The 21,866-nt window shown below is 41.7% G+C and overlaps 1 protein-coding gene and 1 long non-coding RNA gene across 2 annotated transcripts in view; one reads left to right on the plus strand and one right to left on the minus strand.

The window, feature by feature from the left end:
- The window catches only part of EZR (ezrin), a 37,290-nt gene extending 15,666 nt beyond the window's left edge, over nucleotides 1–21,624 (minus strand). The window contains exons 1-2 of the mRNA XM_064413442.1: nucleotides 21,470–21,624; nucleotides 3,953–4,036 (exon numbers count right to left, since the gene is read on the minus strand). Of these exons, the coding sequence (XP_064269512.1) occupies nucleotides 3,953–4,036; nucleotides 21,470–21,481 (96 nt within the window). The 5' untranslated portion in view covers nucleotides 21,482–21,624. The remainder of the gene's footprint in view (nucleotides 1–3,952; nucleotides 4,037–21,469) is intronic.
- On the plus strand, nucleotides 1,948–8,573 carry LOC135296736 (uncharacterized). The gene is made up of 4 exons (XR_010358750.1): nucleotides 1,948–2,120; nucleotides 2,236–2,390; nucleotides 5,424–5,600; nucleotides 6,351–8,573. It is a non-coding gene; the product is annotated as an uncharacterized LOC135296736 (long non-coding RNA).
- Nucleotides 21,625–21,866: the final 242 nt, after the last annotated feature.

Consider the following 21,866-nt stretch of genomic DNA (forward strand, 5'->3'; position numbering starts at 1 on the left):
GAGAGGAAGGCAAGAAGTACTTAAAACTACTTAGTGAGTTAGGGAATGTGACAGACTTGGGAATGTGTAGTTACATGTGCTTCAACAAGTCTAAGACCTCAACCAAGGATCTGTTTCACCTCCACATTTATGGTATTGCTGGAGACACTCTGGCTGGAGAGCAGACTTTAGAGAAACAATGTCACATTAGCTAAGATTTAACTAGAGTTTACAAAAAAGACAATAAAATCCACCAATCCAAACAAACAAAAAACACAAACCCCATGTCCTTTTAAAAGAAGAGCTTGGCTCTGTAAATAATTCAGCTTTTACTTGACTAAAATTCCTTTTCCCTCCTCCCTCAAAGTGGCTTGTTTCATCATGGAAGAGACAAGTTTTCTGTCAGCTGGATGTATTTTTATGAAGTCTAACAGAAAACCAGGGGTATGTTGAGTGTAGTACTTCCTGTTGCACAAAAGAATGTTGCAACTTTGTTAAAATAAAAAGTTACATAAATCAAGCAGTTATCAGGTCATTATCTCTGAATGTCTCTTACAAGAGAAAAAGTACACTTCCTATAGAGTTAGAAAGCTTTCAGAAATCATGACCCCTCAAATTCTTCCCAAACCCAAAAGCAAGGAAGGAGAAAGTATTAAGCTAAACTTCATAATTTGACTGTTTGAGTTTCAATACAAAGAACAAAGACTGTTTTAGCCTGTACTGGGAAATGCTCTGCAAACTTCCTCCATGGCAAAACAAGGAAGAAATAAGAAACGAGGCATTATATGCAAGATGAAAGACACCTCCTCTGCTTCCTCAAATGCATGAAGCCGCAAATCTTGAGTCTTCCCCTTCCATCCAGTTACGCATTCACTTCCAGAAAATGCCAGTTACACTCTCCTCCATTTGAATTTCTTTTATGCATGGTCAGGAGGGCACATGACTACCTGGGACATACTCCAGCCAGCTGCAGAGCACACTGGGTTGGTTCTTGGGATGCCTCAGACCTCACTGCAGCACAAACTCTGCACAGGACTGGCTTAAGTGGAGAGAAACTTAATATTCACAGGTCTCCCTCTCCTGTAAAAGGAGCTATAGAACACCTCACATGCAGGACACAGACATGCTAGCAAAGCCTACCTCTGCTAGCTGACAACCAGGCCAAGAAATTACCTTGTAGTTTTTAAAAATAGTTTGCTTCTTCAAAACCCCCACAGTGGTTCTGCAGTTCCAGTTGGGCCACTCCCCATACCTGTGAAAACCTGTTGCCTCCACAGGCTTTATCTGAGTGTAAACTCCACCCGAGATAAGGGCCTAGTGAAAGGCTTGCTCAACAGAACTGAAGAGAGAATGTATGGTCTTCACCTTTTCTAGTTTTGTGCTGCTCAATTCTACCTCAGCCTTCCCTTGATATGCAGAAGTATCCCCCAACAAGGTATGAAATATGGATAAGAATTTTCAGTCGCAGGTTTTAAACCCATGCCACTGGATGTAAGGAGCAAATCTTCATGAGGAGTAGGTCTGTCCCAATCATGCACTAAGCACTGCAGTAAGCATTCTTCAGAAATCCCAAAGTACCCAGACAGCAAGAGAAAATAGAAGTATCTTGAATCTGAAACATCCTGCCTTTTTCATGTTCTCAGGATTTTTAACTTCTCAGCTGAAAACAGAGAAAGTAGTTTCTCTTCTGCCAGAGAGATGACCCTGACTCTGAATAGATGTAAGCATTAGTTAATATATATGGAGGAGGGAAGTACTTGTTGAATGCTTGTCATGAGGACATACTTACAGTCTAATCTAAAGCATTGCTTTTAAAAACCTGGCTTTCAGTAACTTGGATTTTCATCCTGATAGAGATAAAATCCAATTTCTCTGTTTTGGATTAACATGAAAAGGCTGGGGGAAGAAGTTACTCTGATGCCATGGTGATCAGCATGAATGGAATCACAGAATCATAGAATGGCCTGGGTTGGAAGAGACCTTAAAGATTATCTAGTTCCACCCCCCCTGCCATGCACAGGGACACCTTCCACTAGACCAGATTGCTCAGAGCTCCATCCAAGCAGGCCTTGAACACTTCCAGGGTTGGGGCATCCACAGCTTCTCTGGACAACGTGTTCCAGTGCTTCACCACCATCACAGTAAAGAATTTCTTCCTTATAGCTAATCTAAAGATGCTTCTTTCAGTTTGAATCCATATCCTCTTGCCCTGTTACAACATGCCCTTGTAAATAATCTCTCTCCATCTTTTTTTAGGGTTCCTTTCAGGTACTGGAAGGCTGCAGTCAGGTCACCCCAAAGCTTTCTCTTCTTCAGGCTGAATAATCCCAATTCTCAGCCTTTCCTCATAGGAGAGGTGACCCATCTCCCTAATCAGCTTGGTGACTCTCCTCTGGAAGATCAAGCAGCAGGTACTGGTTCTATAAAAATGCAGGTTTCAAATGCACTTCAGCAAATTTCCAGTCACAGAATCATAGAATATTCTGAGTTGGAAGGGATGACAAGGATCATCAAGCTCAACTCTAAAATGAATGAACCATATGGGGATTGAACCCTTGGCCTCTGTGTTCAATGAACACTTGATACTTATCCCACATCAGTAGTAATCGTAAGGAATTAAAGTTAGATTTAATGCTAAACACAAGCTGGACTACTCAGTTTTGTACTGTGAACTTCTGCAGTTCACAGTACAAAACTGATTTCCTTCTTTGATTCCTTTCAAGAACTCACTAAAGGCTTTTTTTCCATTTGTTTGTTGAGGGTTTGGAATTTTGTTTATTTTTAACTGATCTGTGGGTTGTTTGTTTTGGGGTTTTTTTGGGGGGTTTTCTTTTTAAGTACATCTCAATGCACAATTGCCATAAGGCCTAGCAAGTTCTAGTTAACTCACTGAAACAAGAAACTGTACCAACAATACCTCAGAAGGAATGGACATTGTTTAGCCAGTACTGCCTACCTGAGTAGCAGTAGCTACTCAAGCACAACCATCCTTAGCTATCAAGGTTGGTGAGCACAAGGGAAGAAGTACAAATAACAATTTGTGAACATGTTAAAATGTGTGACTGAAGCCTGCATAGACCAACTCTTATTTTTCAGGTCTACAGCAGAAATGGCTAGCAGCAATTTTTTTTTGAGTTGAAGAGCAGTAAGCAAATTTTTTTCTACTAAAATCTAGGCCTTGCTTCAGTTTTATAACAGCAAGCTACTCAGTCAATAATAACAAAGTTTCACAAATAGCACAGAGTTTGTTTTAGTTGCCTTTATCTGATCTCTGCAGGTCCATCTTCAAATAGACCTGTGCATTGTTAAAGCAATAACAGGAAGAATAACAGTACAGGAGGAGTCTTAGCCACTCATGCCCTCCACTTCCCTGGGAATCCCTGAAAGCAGGCTGCACTAATCTCTCCTCCACCCTGCTGCACAGGGGCTTCTTACAAGACATGTTACTTGTAAATGATGTAAAGAGATCACAAACTCTTCTGGTTTTCCAGTATTTTGACAAACTCAAACACCTGTGCTAAGTGGTTCCTCAAACCCAGCATTTGAATGAATACAGCCATGCCAACGCCCTCAGCAGCAGCCTGAAGACCTGATTCTGAACAGTTTTATGCACAAGCACAACAGTTCAGCCTTAGAAGTTAAGAACTATGTAAGAGCTAAGCAGTATTTCAAAGCAAGAGATACATTTTTACATGTTACCTATGCTGTCTAAATATTTTAGATCCCTTGTGACAGTTCATCATCCAGCATGCTAGGAAGACAGGTTTCACTGGAACATGACATACCTGCAAGGGGTTTTTGCTTTTTTTATTTTACTGTGATGGAATTTAGAGATCTTAGTTCAGACTGGGGCCGTTTGATTAGGAGGTAGAGAGAAGCAAGACAGGTTTGGAATCCAGTCTTAAGAAAACACTATAGTCCAAAACATACTGCAAAATTAAACAACAAGAGCCCACACCAACCCTTTACTGACCTGGTCAAACAGCTGCTTGCCTGTAGTGTTTGGCTGGATGGCAAACTCCAGCTCTGCATCCATAGTAACAACTCGAACATTGATCTAAGGAAAAAAACAAAAAGCATTAAGATGCATTGAAAGTTACTTCTAGGTGTTAACACAGTACTTTGTGTACAAGAGTCTCCACGCTTTGATGCACTCCCGTAACCTCTATAATAAATACACTTAAGCCTCAATTAGAATCGTGTTATCACACCAGCAAACTTAATTGAGGCACTCATTCTGCTGTTTTAACCAAATTGCTCCACAGGTTTTCTTATTCAACACAGGATTGGGCAGATCTTCTAGTTCAACAGAAGGGTATTTTAGACCTGACCCTTTCCAGGCCTAAACCCTCTTGGACTAAGAGCTACTGTGGGTGCACAGTATAGCTGCCTGCAGGCTATCCCCTGGATTACGAAAGGCCCTAATGACTAAATTAAATTTAAGACTTATAATTTAACTTCCATTTATATTAGAGCTGGAATTAATCTGAGGTTTTAAAGGCAAAAGGCTGCAGATTATTCTTATAAAGCAATCAGCATTAACCTGATAAACGTTCATTCTTTCCCTCATAAAAATCTATTCAGCACATAAAAACAGCAGTAACAGGTACTGAATGATTCTACAGGGCAGGAGTTCAATAAGCTCTTGCTGCCAGTGAAGAAACAACCTAACTAGACTTACTGCAATAGAGCCAGACTGCAAGGAAGAGGTTACTGCTGATGCAGAAGGCAAGAGTGTTAAATTACTAGAAAAAGTCTATTAGCAGTTAATCAGGATGCAAAAGCAGCAACTAATCTTGCAGGGAATGGCATAAGGACCAGTAAAATGGCAAATCGGGAAAGGATTATCTCCAACTGTTCTGAATACAGCTTGTAATATTATATTACTTCTCAAAAAACCCAACAATCCCAAAACAAATCTAGAAATCCCAAACATGTATGATTGTGTAGTACAGTTATGCTACAAGGCCAGAAAACATGTAAGGTACAGGCAGATGAGATTTCATGACAATTTCCCAACAATTTGTAAATGCCGCATTACAGAGAGCCTGGCACACATCTGAAGACATGAGAGGTAAAAGAGGTAGGAGAGGAATCCAATCGCTCACTACAAAGCCTTGGCCTTCAGCAGTTCCTAGCAACTAAATTATGTATGTTTAAACTCTAGAATAAATGTCAGGTGTAACAATGTTACAATTAACACAGAATTGTGAATAAAACAAGTTGCTTCAGCTAGTTTTAGTAAAATCTATTACAAAGCTTTGCACTACTTTTTAAATGAGACACAATGTTTAACCAACCTTCTTCAGTTTAATGGTGGACCTGGCAATGTTAGGTTAATGGCTGAACTTGATCTTAGAGATATTTTTCCAAACTAAATGATTCTATAAAGGCATCAAGTATCTTTACAGAGTTGTTTCTTTTCTTCTGCTCCCACATGACAGAGTATCCTCCCAAAGAAAGATGACTGAAGGCACTTTCCAAGTTACAGGACCCCAGAACTGAACCAGGGAAGATGACTTAGTGACACCACTTTCAAGCTGTGTTTTTAAAGAGCTGTCCTTTAAATTAGGACTTGAAAATATTTTCTTTAAATGCAAGATGGAAGAACAAGCAGGAAGGTAAAAGGAGTTCTTGGAAAACCTAACTGTAGCATTTGAGATCATAATGGAGCTATGCTTAAGGTTTTCTTCCTGTGCCTTAAGAACCACAGGTTTCCCAAGAAATGTTTCCAGTGTAGGAAGGGAGGAGAAGTTCAGATATCAAATCTCTGGAACAGCAAGTCTGCACTTCAAAGATGTGACCTCAAACACCTGTTGCTTAATCCCTCTCAACAATAAATCCCTAATCATATTCTAATCCCTTTCTACCCACTTCAAGAAAACATATGCTCATCGTCTTAGTTCTGTGCTGAGCAAGTTATTTGTACTTCTGGCTGAAACACCATAGAAGTGTAAAATAAGTATCACTTTACAAGCTAAAGAACTTAAAGGGAGGTGCTTCTTATTCCTTACCAGAAAACCTGCAGAGTGCTGGCTGAGTACAAAATTCCAGCTCATACCAGTATGTATTTTCCTCTATCTCTCCTTAGTGGTTAACTGCTAGTAAAAAAATTAAATTCCCTAGTCTTGTTTTACTACAATCCTCAAAGACTGTATGATCAGCTATATAGTGAGCTATTTAGTGCATTTAGCCGCTACAGATTTCAAGAATTATTTTAGTATTAAGACTAAAAATTGTAGTCATCTGCTTTTCCACTTCAATCATTTAAAGCCAGAAGCACGCAGGAACATGACTACTTGGTTATCCAAAAAGCTTTCAAGGACACTTGGGGCCTGCAGTAAAGGTTAATTTTTTCTGTGTTCTTTAAGGGCTGCATAACCATCAGGACAAAGAGGAATTTCCCTGGTGCTCTCAGACAAACTGCCAGCCACAAGACAGGCAGAACAAGAAGAGACCTTCTGTCCTTCATTGAGTTGATGACTGCCTGGGAATATCATTTGAGTCTCCTTCCTGCCCTATTAAGCTCTCCTACTTCTTATCTCCAAACCTTAGCCTTGACTCCAAGAACATAATGATTTTAACAGTGTTTCTAAATGGATGTCCTACAACCACTCCATACAAACCTTTAGCCACAGAGAAACTCGTGTTAAAGCAGCAAACAGAGCTTAACCCACATGAAACCCTGGTTTAGACAACCTGAAGAAACCTTGATGTCTGCTACACTGAGAGTCGATCAGTTTGGCACTCAGCTCAGACCGGATGGAACTTCCCACGGCGCCAAGGTGATTAAATCAACACCTAATGTGCTAACCAATTCAGGTGTTGTTGGGGAGGAAAACAACCAAGAACTCAAACTCATTTCCATGAGCAACAAGAAGAGGAAGACACAGTTAGGACAACTTTCACAAGTGAAGTATTGCTCACCCTGTCTAGGCAAGGCATGTCCTTTATAAGATCCTACCAAATCCTGGCAGCAATGCAGGACAATGTTGAAGCCATAACCAAAATGAAAACAGCTTTTCATTTTTAAGAGCAGAAGGGTGTGGAGAGAACAGCACATGGCTGTTATACATGAAAAAAGGGTTGTATTAAAAAATATGTGATTTAATGCACAAAACACACTAAAAATCCTGGACAGCAAGATGTAACTTCTTTCTTGATAGGCCAATGTCATAACGCTTTATTATTCTGGGGGTTGGAAATAGATTATATTTAAGGTCCTTTCCAACCGTAACTATTCAATAATTCTACTTTTATGTTTGAGGCTAACACACTTAAAATGACAAATAGGGCCTTTAAGGTTTGCTTGTGCATACAAAAACATTACAGAACACAAGATTTTCCTCATCCCCTGTCTTAGGATGCATAAAATTGCTAACAAATTTGATCCAGAAGGGAAAAAACATGCTGTTGAAAAGGCAATGCCATTTGCATTAAAAGAAAAAACTATCCATGAAGCTGAAGAATTTAGTACACTGAAAGACTGAACACCAGTTCCATGACTTCTTACTGGACTGTAAAATATTAGCCACCTTACCAAGTCGAACAAGAGAATAGAAGATGAAGGCCAGAGCTAGAGATAACTTCAGAGTACAGTTTAAATGATTGTAACACTATGGAAAGCAATGGTAGTTAGGATGGAATCTTCTGTGCTTTAGCAATGCCCTTAAGTCATGCATTTGTTTCTTTTGTTGTCGATAAAACAACATCTTTTCTAATGCTAAGTCAGTAGATCGATCTGTGGGGCAGGTGCAGCCTTTCAGAGTCCATGCATATCAGTAGAGTAACTTGAAAAAATTAAGTGCCATTTGAAAAACATTCAGAAAACACTCTCTTAAGGAGGCAACACTGCCAAGCAGCTGAGTGGCACCATGTCTGTGCAAGAATCAAAACCTAGATAGGAGCCCAAGAAGACACTGCCTCTTCAAACCCATCCTCTGACGAACACACAGTTTTCAGGTCTGTTGGAAACCGAACACACAGCTGTAGTTTTTCTAACATTGGATTCTTGAGCACCTTGGTGCAGAATCAGTATCTGATTGCAGGCAACACGGTGTCTTTGAAGTTAACCATCCCTCTGCTGATAGTGCAGCTCCACTGAAAAACATCCCACACTAAAGGGAAAAGGGCGGGGAGAACAGGGGAAAAAAACCCCACAGCTCTCAGACACACTATGCTATTGTGGATATTTTGCACCCTGATGCACGTAATCTAATAGTTCACTTGCATAATAAAATAGTGAAACCATGAAGTTGTGCAAGTCATTTAAATAAGACCATGCAATTTAATTTCAGTAAATACATATGATAAAGGGCACTAAATACCAACTTTTACCCATTAACACAGGACAAACCGGTACTTAACTGTGTCACTTATCATTATCATTAGGCAGGTCTAAATGCCTTAGACAATGCTCAGGAATGTTTTCTTCCTCTTTACAAGGAGCAAGAAAGACCAGAGTCTCCTAAACAGCAGGTTTCCAAGCACGGTATCTTTCCAAGTGGTGGCAATTGGTAGTGGAGAAACCATGATAGACATGACTTGTTTCTTCAGTCACTGGATATCTGGAAATCCCAGGAGTCATTGGTACATTTAAGGAAATCAGCCACATTTTTAACTGCTGTACAGCACAGCACATTCTATGAAAAACAGTGTGCAGAGCTATTATGCCTTTTTGCACACACACAGACTGTATGGATATGGACTTGCTTGTGCTGAAGGAATACAAAAGTCTTAAGGAGGATGCAGTGGCATTAATACTAGTATTAAGAATAGTAGCATTAATTCTCACTTCTGTAGGTCTACTCTTTCACCAGGCAAGCAGCAACTACTAATGGAATAAACAACAGGCAAGCTTCTTGGCCCGGGCTGCAATGCATCTGCAAGGACAAAGTAATCTCATTTTGACCTTAGCAACCAGAGCTGTTCATAGACACGTGTAGTGATTAAGTATCTGGTAATAGGAAAAACAACTTCATGCAGCAGCATCAGAAGGGCAATGAAACTGCTCTCTATTCTTCCACATTCCATTCAGTAGTGTTCACTGGTTCCAGGTCCAACACAAAGAAAGATATTGTCCTAACTGATGGAGCAACTGTTGTCCCAGTTCCTGGAAACTGTTAAGGGAAAATTTTCAACTTTGAGGAGGGAAAAAAATCCTATCAGCTTCAGAGCTCAGAGTTAATCTGCTAACACTTCAGTATCTGCATTCCTCTGTCCTGCACAAGTTACTTAAGTCAACAGGTAATGATTCAAAAATCGTGCAGAGAAGACAACTCTGAGAAGGTAAGTAGAAGGTAAATATCACAGAAGCAACTGCAGAAATATTAGTTCAATTTATGGTATACATCTTAAGAATGTACTTTATGAACAGCAGCATATCAAGAACACAACACCTGGAGACAATTCTGTTTCTTCTCTGACAGAATAACTAACCTGTCTGATGGATCAAATAAAATCTAAAAGCATATTTGATGTGATGCCATGTAACACAGACTAGGCATACAACAAATCTGAGCCATGTGAAATTACAACCAAATGACCAGTTGTGCACCTGCATTCTCCATAGCTTCTTTCAGAGCAGGAGACAAATGTCATGAATGTCAAGCAAATTACCAATTCCATCTGCTGCTGCAGGATTGCCAAAACACAGCTTCCCTCTCAACTGGGCTCAGCACCTTCATCTTGCTGGAACTACAGCAGGGATACATATTCTGACCTTTTCCTGCCAAGCTAAGGTCTTGAAAAGGGGATGTGAGTGTGGTGGGATTGAGGGAATAAGAAAACAAAGTTTTCTCACAATCCCTGGAAGATGGAGTGCACTTACAAGATCATGAACAGCACCTAGTCAAGAACAAGTAAGTATTTTGGGAGGACAGCACTGGAATTCAAGGCTGTTGATAGGTCTGAAAAATAGCTACAAGTGTTACACTTGGAGAGGTGAGAATGGATAAGAGGCAGAGATGAACAAATTACAGACTTGCAAACAATGGGCTACAGCAGCACTGTAGACAAGGATGTGGTTTATTATAATCCCCAGAAAAACACTACATTTCCTGGTGCGATGCTATTACACAGAGGGGAAAATTACATTCTTGAGTGTATTTGTCACCAGAAGCATTACAGCAGGTGACTATTCGGTTCTGCCTGCCTTGATGACTTGCTAGATGGAATGCTGTCACCCAAATCTGAATGCTTCTTTTGGAAGGGGCAAGTTAATCAAGGAAAGTCTACACTGATCTACAGGTCAAGTGTTTCTGGGTTGGTTGCCAGTTTGGGTTTTTTAAATCTGTGTGTGTTTAGGGCTTTTTATTTGTTTGTGGGGGTTTTCTGTTTGTTTAAAAATAAAATATAGTTTGAAACATATTAGTAATCCCTTTCCAAATGGGAGTTGTCTGAAACATGATATGTTTTATATAGAAGGCTATAAAAATTTCTAAACCCACATGGAGAAAACCAACAAAAAGCCCTCTTATTGCAGGCTGGGTAACAAGACAAGAAACAATAATTGCTGGAGTGCTAAGGTATTATGATATTATGTAGCCACTTCCATGCAGCCTTCAGAAAACAGAGGTCCAAGTCCTTCCCAGTGCTACATTTTTATGATTTAAAGGTTGTCCAAGAACCTGAAATGAAAAGGCAAATGACAGACCTACCATTTCTCTTCTGGGGGAAGGAGAATCTGATTCCTGTGACAATGGGAAAGAACTGCACAGCCCAGCAATGAAGAAAACCTTTCACAGGCTCCTCCCCGGCTCCCATGGCAGAACCTTTCATGCACTGCCGGCCTGACACAGAGCATCTCAGAGAGGGCAGAGGCAGCACAGCACAGCAGCCACGAGCCTTCCCTTGTGCAGTGGGGAGCAGTTTGCTGACAAGGAAGAAAAGAGCCTCAGAGACTCACAACAGGAGAACAGAACAGGAGACGGCCTCAGTGGCATTCCCTTGGCTGACAAGGCAAGCTGGTTGCACCCATTTGACCGACCCAGTTTCCCAGCATACCATGCTAAATCAAAATACCCCTCTGTGAACTGAAGGACGTGTTCCATTTCAGATCTCATTGTGTTAAACATTGCTTCCTCATTGCAAATAAATGGGAACATTAAGTCACGTTCCAATGGAATTCCTCAGAGTCTATGAAGCAGTTAGGTATTGCACTTGTAACAGGTAAAATTAGAGCTGGTAGACTGGTCTTTGTTCCTTAAAACCTTGCTTACCTTCCCAGGAGAGGGAGAAATACCACTGAGGTTAAATTGAGTTGTATATAGTAATCTATAATCTAGTAGTTACTTTTAAATTGCCCAGTACTATTGTTAGCCTTAACTACTAGTCAGCTTTAATGCAACAGCTTGCAGAATCACATTTTTGGGAGTACTTGTCCTCAGTTTTAAGGAGCAATAGCTGTATCAGTCATACTTTACTGAAATTTCTTAAGTTTAGTCAAAGCAATAGGAGCCCAGGTATTTGCTCTCATGTATGGTGAAAAACACTTATAACTTCTTTTGTGGCAGTTTTTCGTAAGAGAAATAAAGTACTTTGAGGGGAAGCCAAGAACAATTTTGGAGAGAAATCTGAAAGATAGACTTCTGGATGAAGTGGAGGGAGGGGGGGGTTCATGTAAGCAGGAAAACCTTCAATACCCAGATGTGGGGAGTCATCCAGAAATTCCAGTTTTAACAAAGTGGGTGGAATTTTGAGAACAAACTTCTCCCTCCCTGCCTACACACACAAACAGGTCACAAGACAGCAAATCCATGGAGTTCAGTATTGCAGCCATGCCACTTTCGTTTGTAATATAGCATGAAACTGTCCTTATAATTAAACATTAACATAATCCTAGAATGCAAATTCAAACTTTTTTATGTTTAGATGTGCAGAAGATGCCAAACTAAATTGCGTGCCTATCTCAGTTCCCTTAATGAAGGCCTACTATCTCTTCTGTCAGCATGTAATAACTGCATAGTAGGCATCTGCGTGAAAAGTCAAGAAGCAGCCATGGCTGCAATTCAGTTCTTTATCTTAGGTCAAGCAATAACACTTTGCATGCCAAAAGATCATGAAGATTTCATACAGGTGTGGCAAGTGCAAGTGACAGTACAACTCTGATAGCCCTGGCTCTCAAATGCCTAGGCCCCAGACGGACTTCCAGCATTCTCCACCCCTGGTCAGCTCTGTACAGTTAACAGTAACTGCTCAGTCAAAGAATAAAACCCAGCAAACACTCTTCCCAGAAAAAAAAAATAAAAATTTAAGAATCTTTCTCCAGTCACTGAAGATTCCCCCCAACTCTTTCCTAACAGCATCATTCTGTCTCAAGCCAGAAACAAGTTGAAAAACTGAGAGACAGAGGCCTATCTAAAACTTTAAAATTCAATTTTATTTTTTTTTAATGTGAAAATATCTAGGCACAACTCTATGTTCTGGCAAGACATAAAGCAATGCAGAGTAAGTCTGAAAGGCCCCAGGATACTGCCCTTGAACAAAGCCCCGTACACTTAAGGAGCCCAGGTGTTTTTCATGCAAAACACTTGCCCTCACTCTATGTGAGGGATGTAAGAATGATTTACTTTGAACACAATATTATGAAGAAGCAGGAAGGTTTATGGTGTTTCATTGAAATACATTAATGTTCACTTTAAAGACTCTCTGATGCTGTATAATACGCCATTAGCATTTTCAAAATATCTGTGTACAAGCAGCAGTCTTCTCTTTAAAGGAGGAACACACAGCCCGTGACAACAGGCTCAACATAGCACCACTGCCTGGATGTGTCACTTGCCCTCAATGGATGCTAGGATGGATTTAGGAACACAGAGTGCAGCAACAATAGCTCCTTTGTACATAAAGAATAAATACAGAGGAAAGCTAGAGGCCACTGGATCAAACTCCTGCATACACAGACTGTTTTATCATGACAGCTGTTGCATCTAATTAAACATAATGAAGTTGCGAGACTGAGGCTTTACACATGAAGTTTACAGCAAGTCCCACAAACACCCCTCAAATATGCTTTATCTCAAGAAGTTGCTCAGAATGGATGCTCAGTTGATCAGCATGGATCAGATCTTCTGCTGTCTTCCATCAGAAACATATGCATGGGGCCAAGTGCAAATAATATAGAGTTTATCAAGTTTTATCATAATTTTAGAGTCTTCTAAATAATTTAACATCTCCAATATTTACACTACATAAAGCAATATCATTCTTCTGCAATCCCCTTGAGGAAAAAGAAAAAAATAAATTAGTATCTTACAGTCTTGATCTGGAACACAAACATCATGTTATGCCTCTGCTTGGCTTTTTCACTTGGAAGCAACAAACACACAACAATTTCTGCAAAAGGTAAACTCCACAGTACAAACTCACAACAACCAGGGCAGGATGTGAAGCTGTGAATAATCTAAATAAAAGCTACAATAGCCTCAGAGCTTCTCCTGAATCTAAGCACCAATATCGGTGCCTTTTATTCCAATGCTTATGGAGAGATCTATGTTCTAGAGGGCTAGAGGGCAAAGTGCATGGAAAACCCAGTGCCATTACACAGTCAGAAGTCTGACAGCAACAACATTGCCTGACAGCACACAGCTCTCCACACTTTCAATAGACCCTGTGGTGGTTGTTCTTCGGGGGTGGAAGAGCAGCACATGACAATGGAACAGTATGGGCTGAGTGAACACAAGGATTATCTGTGACTTACTGTCTCACAGGACTCTGACCTGGGAGTTTAAGGCACCCAAGAAACAACTACTGGGGAAACGTTCTCAGTAACTGTACTCTTCCAGGACAGAGATGTTACAGGATGCAAAACAGTATTTTCATCAGATGTGAACAGGAAGAAGATCAAGGATGCTCAAATAATTACCATGTAAGGATCAACTAAGCTAGCTAGGACTTCTCAATTTGGAAGAAAATTAACTGAGGCTAGGACATAAGAGCATATAAACTCCTGAGCTACATGAACAGACTAGACAAGGGATGTGTGTTCATGTAACACTGTAGCAAGGAGGTTTGTAGATAACTTTCCAAACAATGTGAAGGTTATCTAGGACAGCCTTTGTTAAAGTATACTATGGATGCTGGAGTTCACAGGGTTTTAAAGCAAGACTGGACAAGTTCACAGAAATCCATTTAGTAACTCATTATATACGACCTTTCAACCTCCAATACCTCAGAGGAAAGCAATGGTGCATATCTTTGAAATACTCTTCCTCAGGCATCAGCTTCTGGGCAACATCAGAGGTGTACTATTAGGCCACAAGGGCTTCTGCCTGACCTACAAGGCCAGCCATGCTCATACAGACATCAAAGTGCAGAAGGAAAATTAACTCCATTTACTTAGGGAGAAATAGCAATGCAACAAGTCACACAAGGCCCAGTAATGACGTTCGTTCATTCTGCATTCTAGATACAAATCCTTTTGTCAGAGAGATTTTTGTTTGATATTCCACCCTTCTGTTTCACCTGTTCCATATCAGCCTCTTTCCTTTTACTCACGGACTTCAGTGGAACACACTTCATGGCATTTGTGAAATTTCTTAGTGGGGTTACGTGATGTGATCACCTCTGACAGCTCGATAATCTGATCTATGTGCAATATACTACAATGCTTCCACTTCTCAAGCAGGTACTTCAAACAGCATGCAAGAGGTACTATTTGCTCCCAGATAAAGGTAGGTCATGCCAAGTCCTGGAATGTCACCTGAGCACAAAGGTATTGCTCTTGAGCAGTTACAAATCATAAAGGAAAAGTGATTGCAAGGACTGGCAAAGTACCAAAGTACCCCTTCGTAACCCCTAAAACAGCTTAAGGGCTTCTGAGATGAAACTCTTCTCACCCCCTCACTATAGATGTGTGATGGCAAACAAATATGCTCCAGTGGTTCCCAAAGTGTACCTTGAGCATAGTGACAGCAGATAAGGTACCTTTAAAGAGTTTGTCTGCACAGCTGTGACAGTTGTTATGGAGGAAGAACTATCGCCCCCACACTGAGATCACCGAGTATCAATTATGCAAATCACCCCACCACACACCACAGTTTGTGCAGCAGGAACTCTGTACAAACACTTATCTCTTCAGAGACAAAAAGTTAAGCCAGTTAAATGTACTCAGCTAGGTGCTGAAGACCAACTTTAGCTCCCACAAATAACTCTGAAGACCAGAACTTATGGTATAGGCTTGAAGTCATCTACTGAGCTACACAGGCTAAATTCAGATGCCTGGGTTCAAAAGTGAGATTTTTTAATCTCTGCTTCTTCAGGTAGCAGACAGCTCACAGACCTGCTCTCTGCATCTACACAGCGGTGGTGTCTTGGCAGAACTGAGCCACTCTAGAGTTTTGTAAGCCTGCTAAAGATTCAGCAACAGGACATCCATCCACTCATCCCCAGAGAATTCTCTCACACTCATTTCACACTGAGGTTAGAACAGATACAGCAAGCATGGACTTCTTCATGCAGTAACAAGAAAATAAGAGATGGTGATAGTAACACCTCAGAGTTTTACACAATAGCTACAGCACTTGCTCGTGAAAGTGAGGGAGAAGCAGATGCACACAAACCAAACAGGGCAATCACACACTCCCCTCTCAAAGGAAGCAAAAGGCTATATGCCTTGTGTAGGGGAGTTAGTATCTCTTCCACTGAGCCTGCACAGTAGGTAGCCAAATACAAGTCCATGGTCATCAGCAACAGTTTTTCCTACTTACTCAATTAGAAGGCAGAGTCCTGCATGTTAATTCTTAGGAGTCAGGATTTTTCCTTAATGGACAGCTGTTACTATGAGGTGTCCATCAGCCTCAGCTGAGCACATGGCTGCTACTCACGCCCTCTCAAAGATGAGAGCAGATGCAGAGAAAGCAAGTGAATTTCCCCACTATGAAGTAGGAACTAGAAAGAGAAACAAAATCTGGATCTGAACAGATGAGCAGTATGGAGGCAGCATGGTTGGTTGTTACACTGAGCTATGACTTGTTTCCAGCCTCATATAGCAACAATTTCCCCCTCTCCTAGGCACATACACTGCTGTTCTTCGTACATCTCAGCTCATAGGGTAAATCTTATCTGTTGCAGAAACCAGGCTTCAAAGCGAGCACACAACACAGCTAAAGCACGTTACTTAACAGTGTGCAGCGTGGGTCAGTGATCCTGGGCAGCACTGCCTTCCATCAAGGTCAATTGAGTGATTATGGGATTTACAGTGCATGTAAAGCTCTTTGGGCACAGTGGGCCAAACAAGAACGACACCGAAGTGGGAATCTTCAGTGGTCATCAAGAAGACTTATTCTCAAAAAGTCCTGACATATCACAGCTTTTTTTCATGGACAAAGGAAGATGTTCATGTGGGTGGAGGAAGAGAACAGAACAGGAAGGCTTATCTCCCTCCTTTTGACCTTTAAGAAGGTTAAGAAATTCTTTAATTAGTGACTAACATAACAGTTAACACCCTTGGTTTCTCTGTAGCAGCTAACATCCCACAACAAACTGCCCTCGGAAATGCTTACTCAGCTCACACAGTAAATAAGGGTTTTGGCAAACTGTGAACTCATTCTCTTAAAACTTTATTCATCTCCTTAAATTTACTACTCATAGAATCCTTAAATTTACTACTCATAGAATCCTCCACCTTTCTTTTTCAGCAGTGAGTGACACATTTGGCAAATGTAAGGGAGTTCTGACATTTGGCAAATGGAAGCTTCCTTGAGTTTCCATTTTGCCCCAGAGTGAGTATATGTCTCCTGGTATCAAATCACCATACACTGTATCACCTGATGGACTGCAATTGGTGCTTACGAGGTTAATATTTTATTCTTGACTAAATCTGTAGCCATCCATAAGCAAAGAGTATTTTAATTGATGGTGAACACTTAAAGGTCTGAAAAAGTATTTTTATTTCAGTCCACTTACAGGAATCTGCTGTAAAGAGCTCTGAGATAAAACCACTGTGTGTAGTTAGAAGACACATAGTCAAGAATAAATTGAGAAGATCTTGAAACAATTACTAATATTAATTGTTTATATTTAGAAATAAATTCCTGTCACTACACTTGCATATTTTTTTGGCTGGCTTATCAAAAACTTGTTAAATTTTAATGCCATAGTCTGCTCACAGAGAGATAAAGGCTTGGCAGAAGACCTGTATTCTGAAAAAATAACTTGAAGACAGCATGCATGTATATTCAACATCAAACAGGTATGGATGACTTGTCTAACCACTTCATGCCTAGCACACACCAGCCCATTATTAACAACACAGGGCTGGGAAAACCCTTTTGAGACATCAGTTCCAGTTCCCCACTCCTACAGGCAGCAGCATTAAATTGTGTACTGTCAAATTTTATCTTAAGGATAAAATTAGGTCTTGGAAGTCTTCTAATAAGATCAACAAAGAAGGGGAAAAAAATCCTACCCACTCACAACTCCCTCCCCTCCCCCCCCACCATACATGCTTATTGGTTCTAAAAGTTTAAAGTCTCTTAAACCACAAATTGTGCTTAAAGCAATTCTTTCTCCTCTTTAGCATTTAAATTCCTTACATTTTATTACACAGGTGAAGGAAAAGATAACTCCTTGAATTCTACCAGGCTGAAATAGCCAAGCACCCTCTTATCTTAATGTGGAATTTTGTCTGTGGTCATCCCAAACCCACTCTCTAGGTTTTGCTTTGAATTTGTCTGTCCTGGGCACAGGTAAGTACCTACACTAAAGGAAAGCTCTCACCAGAGCCTTCTATTAATGCTTTCTGATAGAGAAGCCCTACCCATTGCGGATGACAGGCACAACAGGACAGTTATGCTACCACTGATTAATCCATCTCCTTCTAACCTATTTAGTGAGGGACCTTCTTTCCCCACCCCTCCAAGTTCAACTATATGCAAAGGGAGCTTATTACCCCAGCCCTTCAATGCCCTTTATATGTTGGCCCTCTGCATCAATAATACTCCCCCCGCAGCAGCATGACATGAACAGATTTCATTAGTATGCTCAGCTTCCTGACCACAGGCCATTAATAAAGGTATTAAAAAAGGTGCCTCTGGATATTGTTCACTTGTATTTTCTCTTTAGGACCAAAAGCTGCTAGACTGCATTTACTGCTGTCCTCTCTTTACATAGCTTTATACACATTCACACAAGTATTAGAAGTTCTTGCGTGACACCACATCAATCAAATGCTATACTGCAAAGCTAATTTAATTCCTTGTGAAGCTTTACATTTTGGTTTTTCCCCCCAACAGGAAACAAATAACCCAAACCCAAACCAACCAAAAAAATCCACCTTCAATAAGGTAACCAAGAATGCTGGTAGATCAGATCAAATTAAGAGCTGTATAGACCCAAGATCACATTTCCTCCTCCTTGGTAAGCACTGTTCATTAGCCCGCAGCCATGCTGTTCTTGCCACAATTTATTAGATTGGTTTGTTTTGCAAGAGGATATAATCCACCTAAAACACCATCAGAAATAAACTAGTACCATGAATCTAGGAAAAATGCACAGAGCACACAGACACTCCAGTAATTAAACGAAGCAAGGCTGAGCAAGTAAGTTTATTTAGCATTTCACTCATTTCCAGATAGCACAGCAAGATTTGGACAAGATGACACCTTTTGCATTTCCTTACAAAATAATTCACTACCTGTAAAGCCTAACGAACCTCTGTACAGACTAGATAGAAATCATGCATCTGAACTGTTGATGAACTCCCAGCCATAAAACCTCATGAACTGGGTATAGGTTATATATTTATAGCTTACCTTGGAGAGATCTCATTACTTTGTAACTCTTGCACATGGCAGAATGGCTGTGCTAAATTACATATTAACACGTGTCTACATTAACAAATATACTTATTTCAGTATTATTTTCTGGACTTTTACTAAGATTTATTTTGAGCATGGTAAACATGCATCAGATACAACTAATTGTGACCAAATGTTACCACAGACTCAGGAAGTCGGCTTTCTAGCACTTCACTTTGGTACTCAGTTAAGATACAAAATCACTAATGTCCTACTGTTAATGGATTCACCAGTTGTTTATTGTGAAATAATAAATTACAAACATGATCCATCAGCTTTGTGCGTGCATTTATAATTTTTGTTAAAGCAATAGTTTCATATAAAGGTTTAGCTTACTGGGTTGTGAGTGGAGGGGCCAGAGGGGAAGGTGTTGCCAAAATTTTGCTTTCTGTCATCATAATCTTTACTTGTAAATAACTGATGACCAGTGTGTGAGACTTCACACACAGCAGCACGAAGCCTGCCAAGAAACACCATGTTTACTTATGCCATGTAGACAAGACACATGCAAACAAGCACAGGTAATAAATATTTAGCATCCATGCTAAATACCCAGCAGAAACACACTGCTTCCCTGTGCATCCCAAGAGGTCGTGCTATCGCTCCTCACACATGCCAAAGGCTGTTGTCACATTCGTCCTGAGCACAGTTCTGCCTCTGGAGTGACAGCTTTACATCCCCTCTCCATGCAAACTGACACGAATCCTATTTAGCTGTATTAAGATTAAATGAGCTGAGTTGGGAAGGATCCAAATCCAGTCTCAGCCTAAAGCAGACAGAGTGAACAGTGTGTTTTACTAAAATAGCCTCTGCAAAATTCCTTTTTTCCATTTACAACAAGGTGGCAGTTAGTCCCACTGAACAGCAGATTAAATAAGAAAAAGGCTTATATTTACAAAGTATCGACACAGAGTCTTGTCCATAAATCCCAGCCAGTAGGTCACACCTCAGAAGTTTTTACAGTTCTACTGTCCTTCCCTAGTGGATGGTGGTTTACACCATCCACCTTTGTTATTCACTGACTACTCAGCTAAGAAACAAAGAAAAATCACCATCTCTGAGGGAATGCAAACCTAGCACTGCCAAGCAAAAGGATAAACACAGCTGTATTTTTTTAAGAGATTATAGAGTTTTTGTACACCTATCCATGGCTTCCAGCGCGACTTAGTCCTAAACCAGGATTTCAGATTATTCTAACCAGGATATTTCAAGAAAGCACTCTAATTAGCAAACAGCTAACAAGGCAGAAAGAGATTATTCACACACACCCTTTTTTATCCATACTTTATAAATTATATATTTGCTTCCCCAGTTACAGAAGGGCCCTTTCAGTTAGATGTTATTATACACAGCAATATATCACCTCCTACTGATGAAATACAACCAGAGAGACTGAAGATTTATCATTTCTTCAGACTGAACACAGTTTGGTTTTGGTGTGTTTTTGTCTTTTGTTGTGTTGGGTTTCTGGTTTTTTGGGTTTTTTTTATTTTTTTGGTAGGTTTATAGCAACTGCTATATAAGTTAAGCTAAATGCTTAAAAAAAATGTTCAACTAACTTTAACGTTATGGTGATAAAACATCAATTACTTATTACCACAAAGATAAGCTTGTTTGCTCTTATTTCACATTTCATTTAAGTGAGCTAATACTCATATAAGTCCTTCACTGCATTGCATTTTAAGAAATATTGCCTCTATTGAAAATAGATAGTAACAACAATCTGTTCTGATTATGCTCTTCAAAGTTCAAAAGTGCGTCTGCTCCGAGGACTGCTCAAAGCTCCGCATTAGGCAGTTGGCTCCCCAAGGGAATTACTGTCTCTAACCGGCACAGTAGCAGCAGGCTTTAAAATAAAACAAACAAAAAAACCCACTAGAAGGGTGGGGGGGGGGGGAGGCGGAGAGGAGGTGGTGGTGTCAAGAAAAAGAAGGAGGGATAAAAAGCACCGTTCAAATTTAAAAAAAAAAATATCCAACCAAAAAAGGAAACAGGACTTCGATAACGACTGGTAAAGACCAGTGTGGAGAACTTTTATTAACAGCCCCTAGCATTTCGTTTTTAGATCGCAAAAAAGGCGGGAACAAGGTTTTTGCTATGTTTACAGATGCATACATGCTTCCTGTAGATAAATGCATAGGCCACAAGCATACTAAATGGCAGCCGGCGCAGTTGTATCATTTCTCCTTAAGCGGGAGCGTGATGAAAGCTCTTCTTTCGAGAGTTACTCGGGAGCTCTGTGCATGTCTATCTAGCACGGAAGCGCTGCACAAGACGGAGCAAATCCACCGCCTGATCTCTGGAGCACAGGGACCGGGGCTCCGTGCTCCCCTTCCCGGCGGCGGGACGGCGAGGAGATCCTCCAGCCCCCCCGAGGCGCCTCCGTCCCGCCCGCGGGCCCTAGCGATCCCTGCCGCTCCAAGCAGCCGCTGATGTGGCTCCCGAGCGGGGTGCCCGCCGCTCCCTCCCGCCGCCGCGCACAACTTCCCCGGGCGCTCCAGTCCAAACGCCCCGTCCAGTCGCAGGGAGCAGGGACCGGGACTCAGCCCTTCCAGCCCGGCAAAAGCCCGCGACTCCCGGAGGTGGCCGCCCCGCCGAGCGCCCTGGCTCGGGCAAGCCCCCGACGCCCAGCGCCGGGCGGGGGCCCCGGTGCGGCCCCGCCGACCGCCTCCCTCCCACCGCGCCCCGCTCACCGGCTTCGGCATTTTGAGGGCTGCTGCTGCTTCTGCTGCTCCCGACACAAACGTTCATGCAGCGCCTGCCTCGCCTCTGCCGAGCGCCCCGTGCGGAGGAGGTGGAGGAGGAAGGAGCCGCTCCCGGCCACGGCGGCAGCGCAGCCCGCGAGTGCGCGCCGGCCGCCCGGCGGCGGGTTAAGTACGGCAGGTGGGGCCCGGCGGTGACTCACCGCCGGCCATTGCCCGCCGCTCCCCCCGGCGCCTGCCGAGCGCCGCACCGGCCTCGCCCAACCGCGGGGCACCCCCGCCGCCTTCGCTTCCACGTCCCCGGCGCGCAGGGGGCACCGCGGCCCGGAGCCTCGGCAGCCCCCGAGCCGTGAGGGAGGGAGGGACGGGCGGGCGGCAGGTGCGGGCG

This window comes from Passer domesticus, chromosome 3, assembly GCF_036417665.1.
Source record: "Passer domesticus isolate bPasDom1 chromosome 3, bPasDom1.hap1, whole genome shotgun sequence".
Taxonomy (NCBI): Eukaryota; Metazoa; Chordata; class Aves; order Passeriformes; family Passeridae; genus Passer; species Passer domesticus.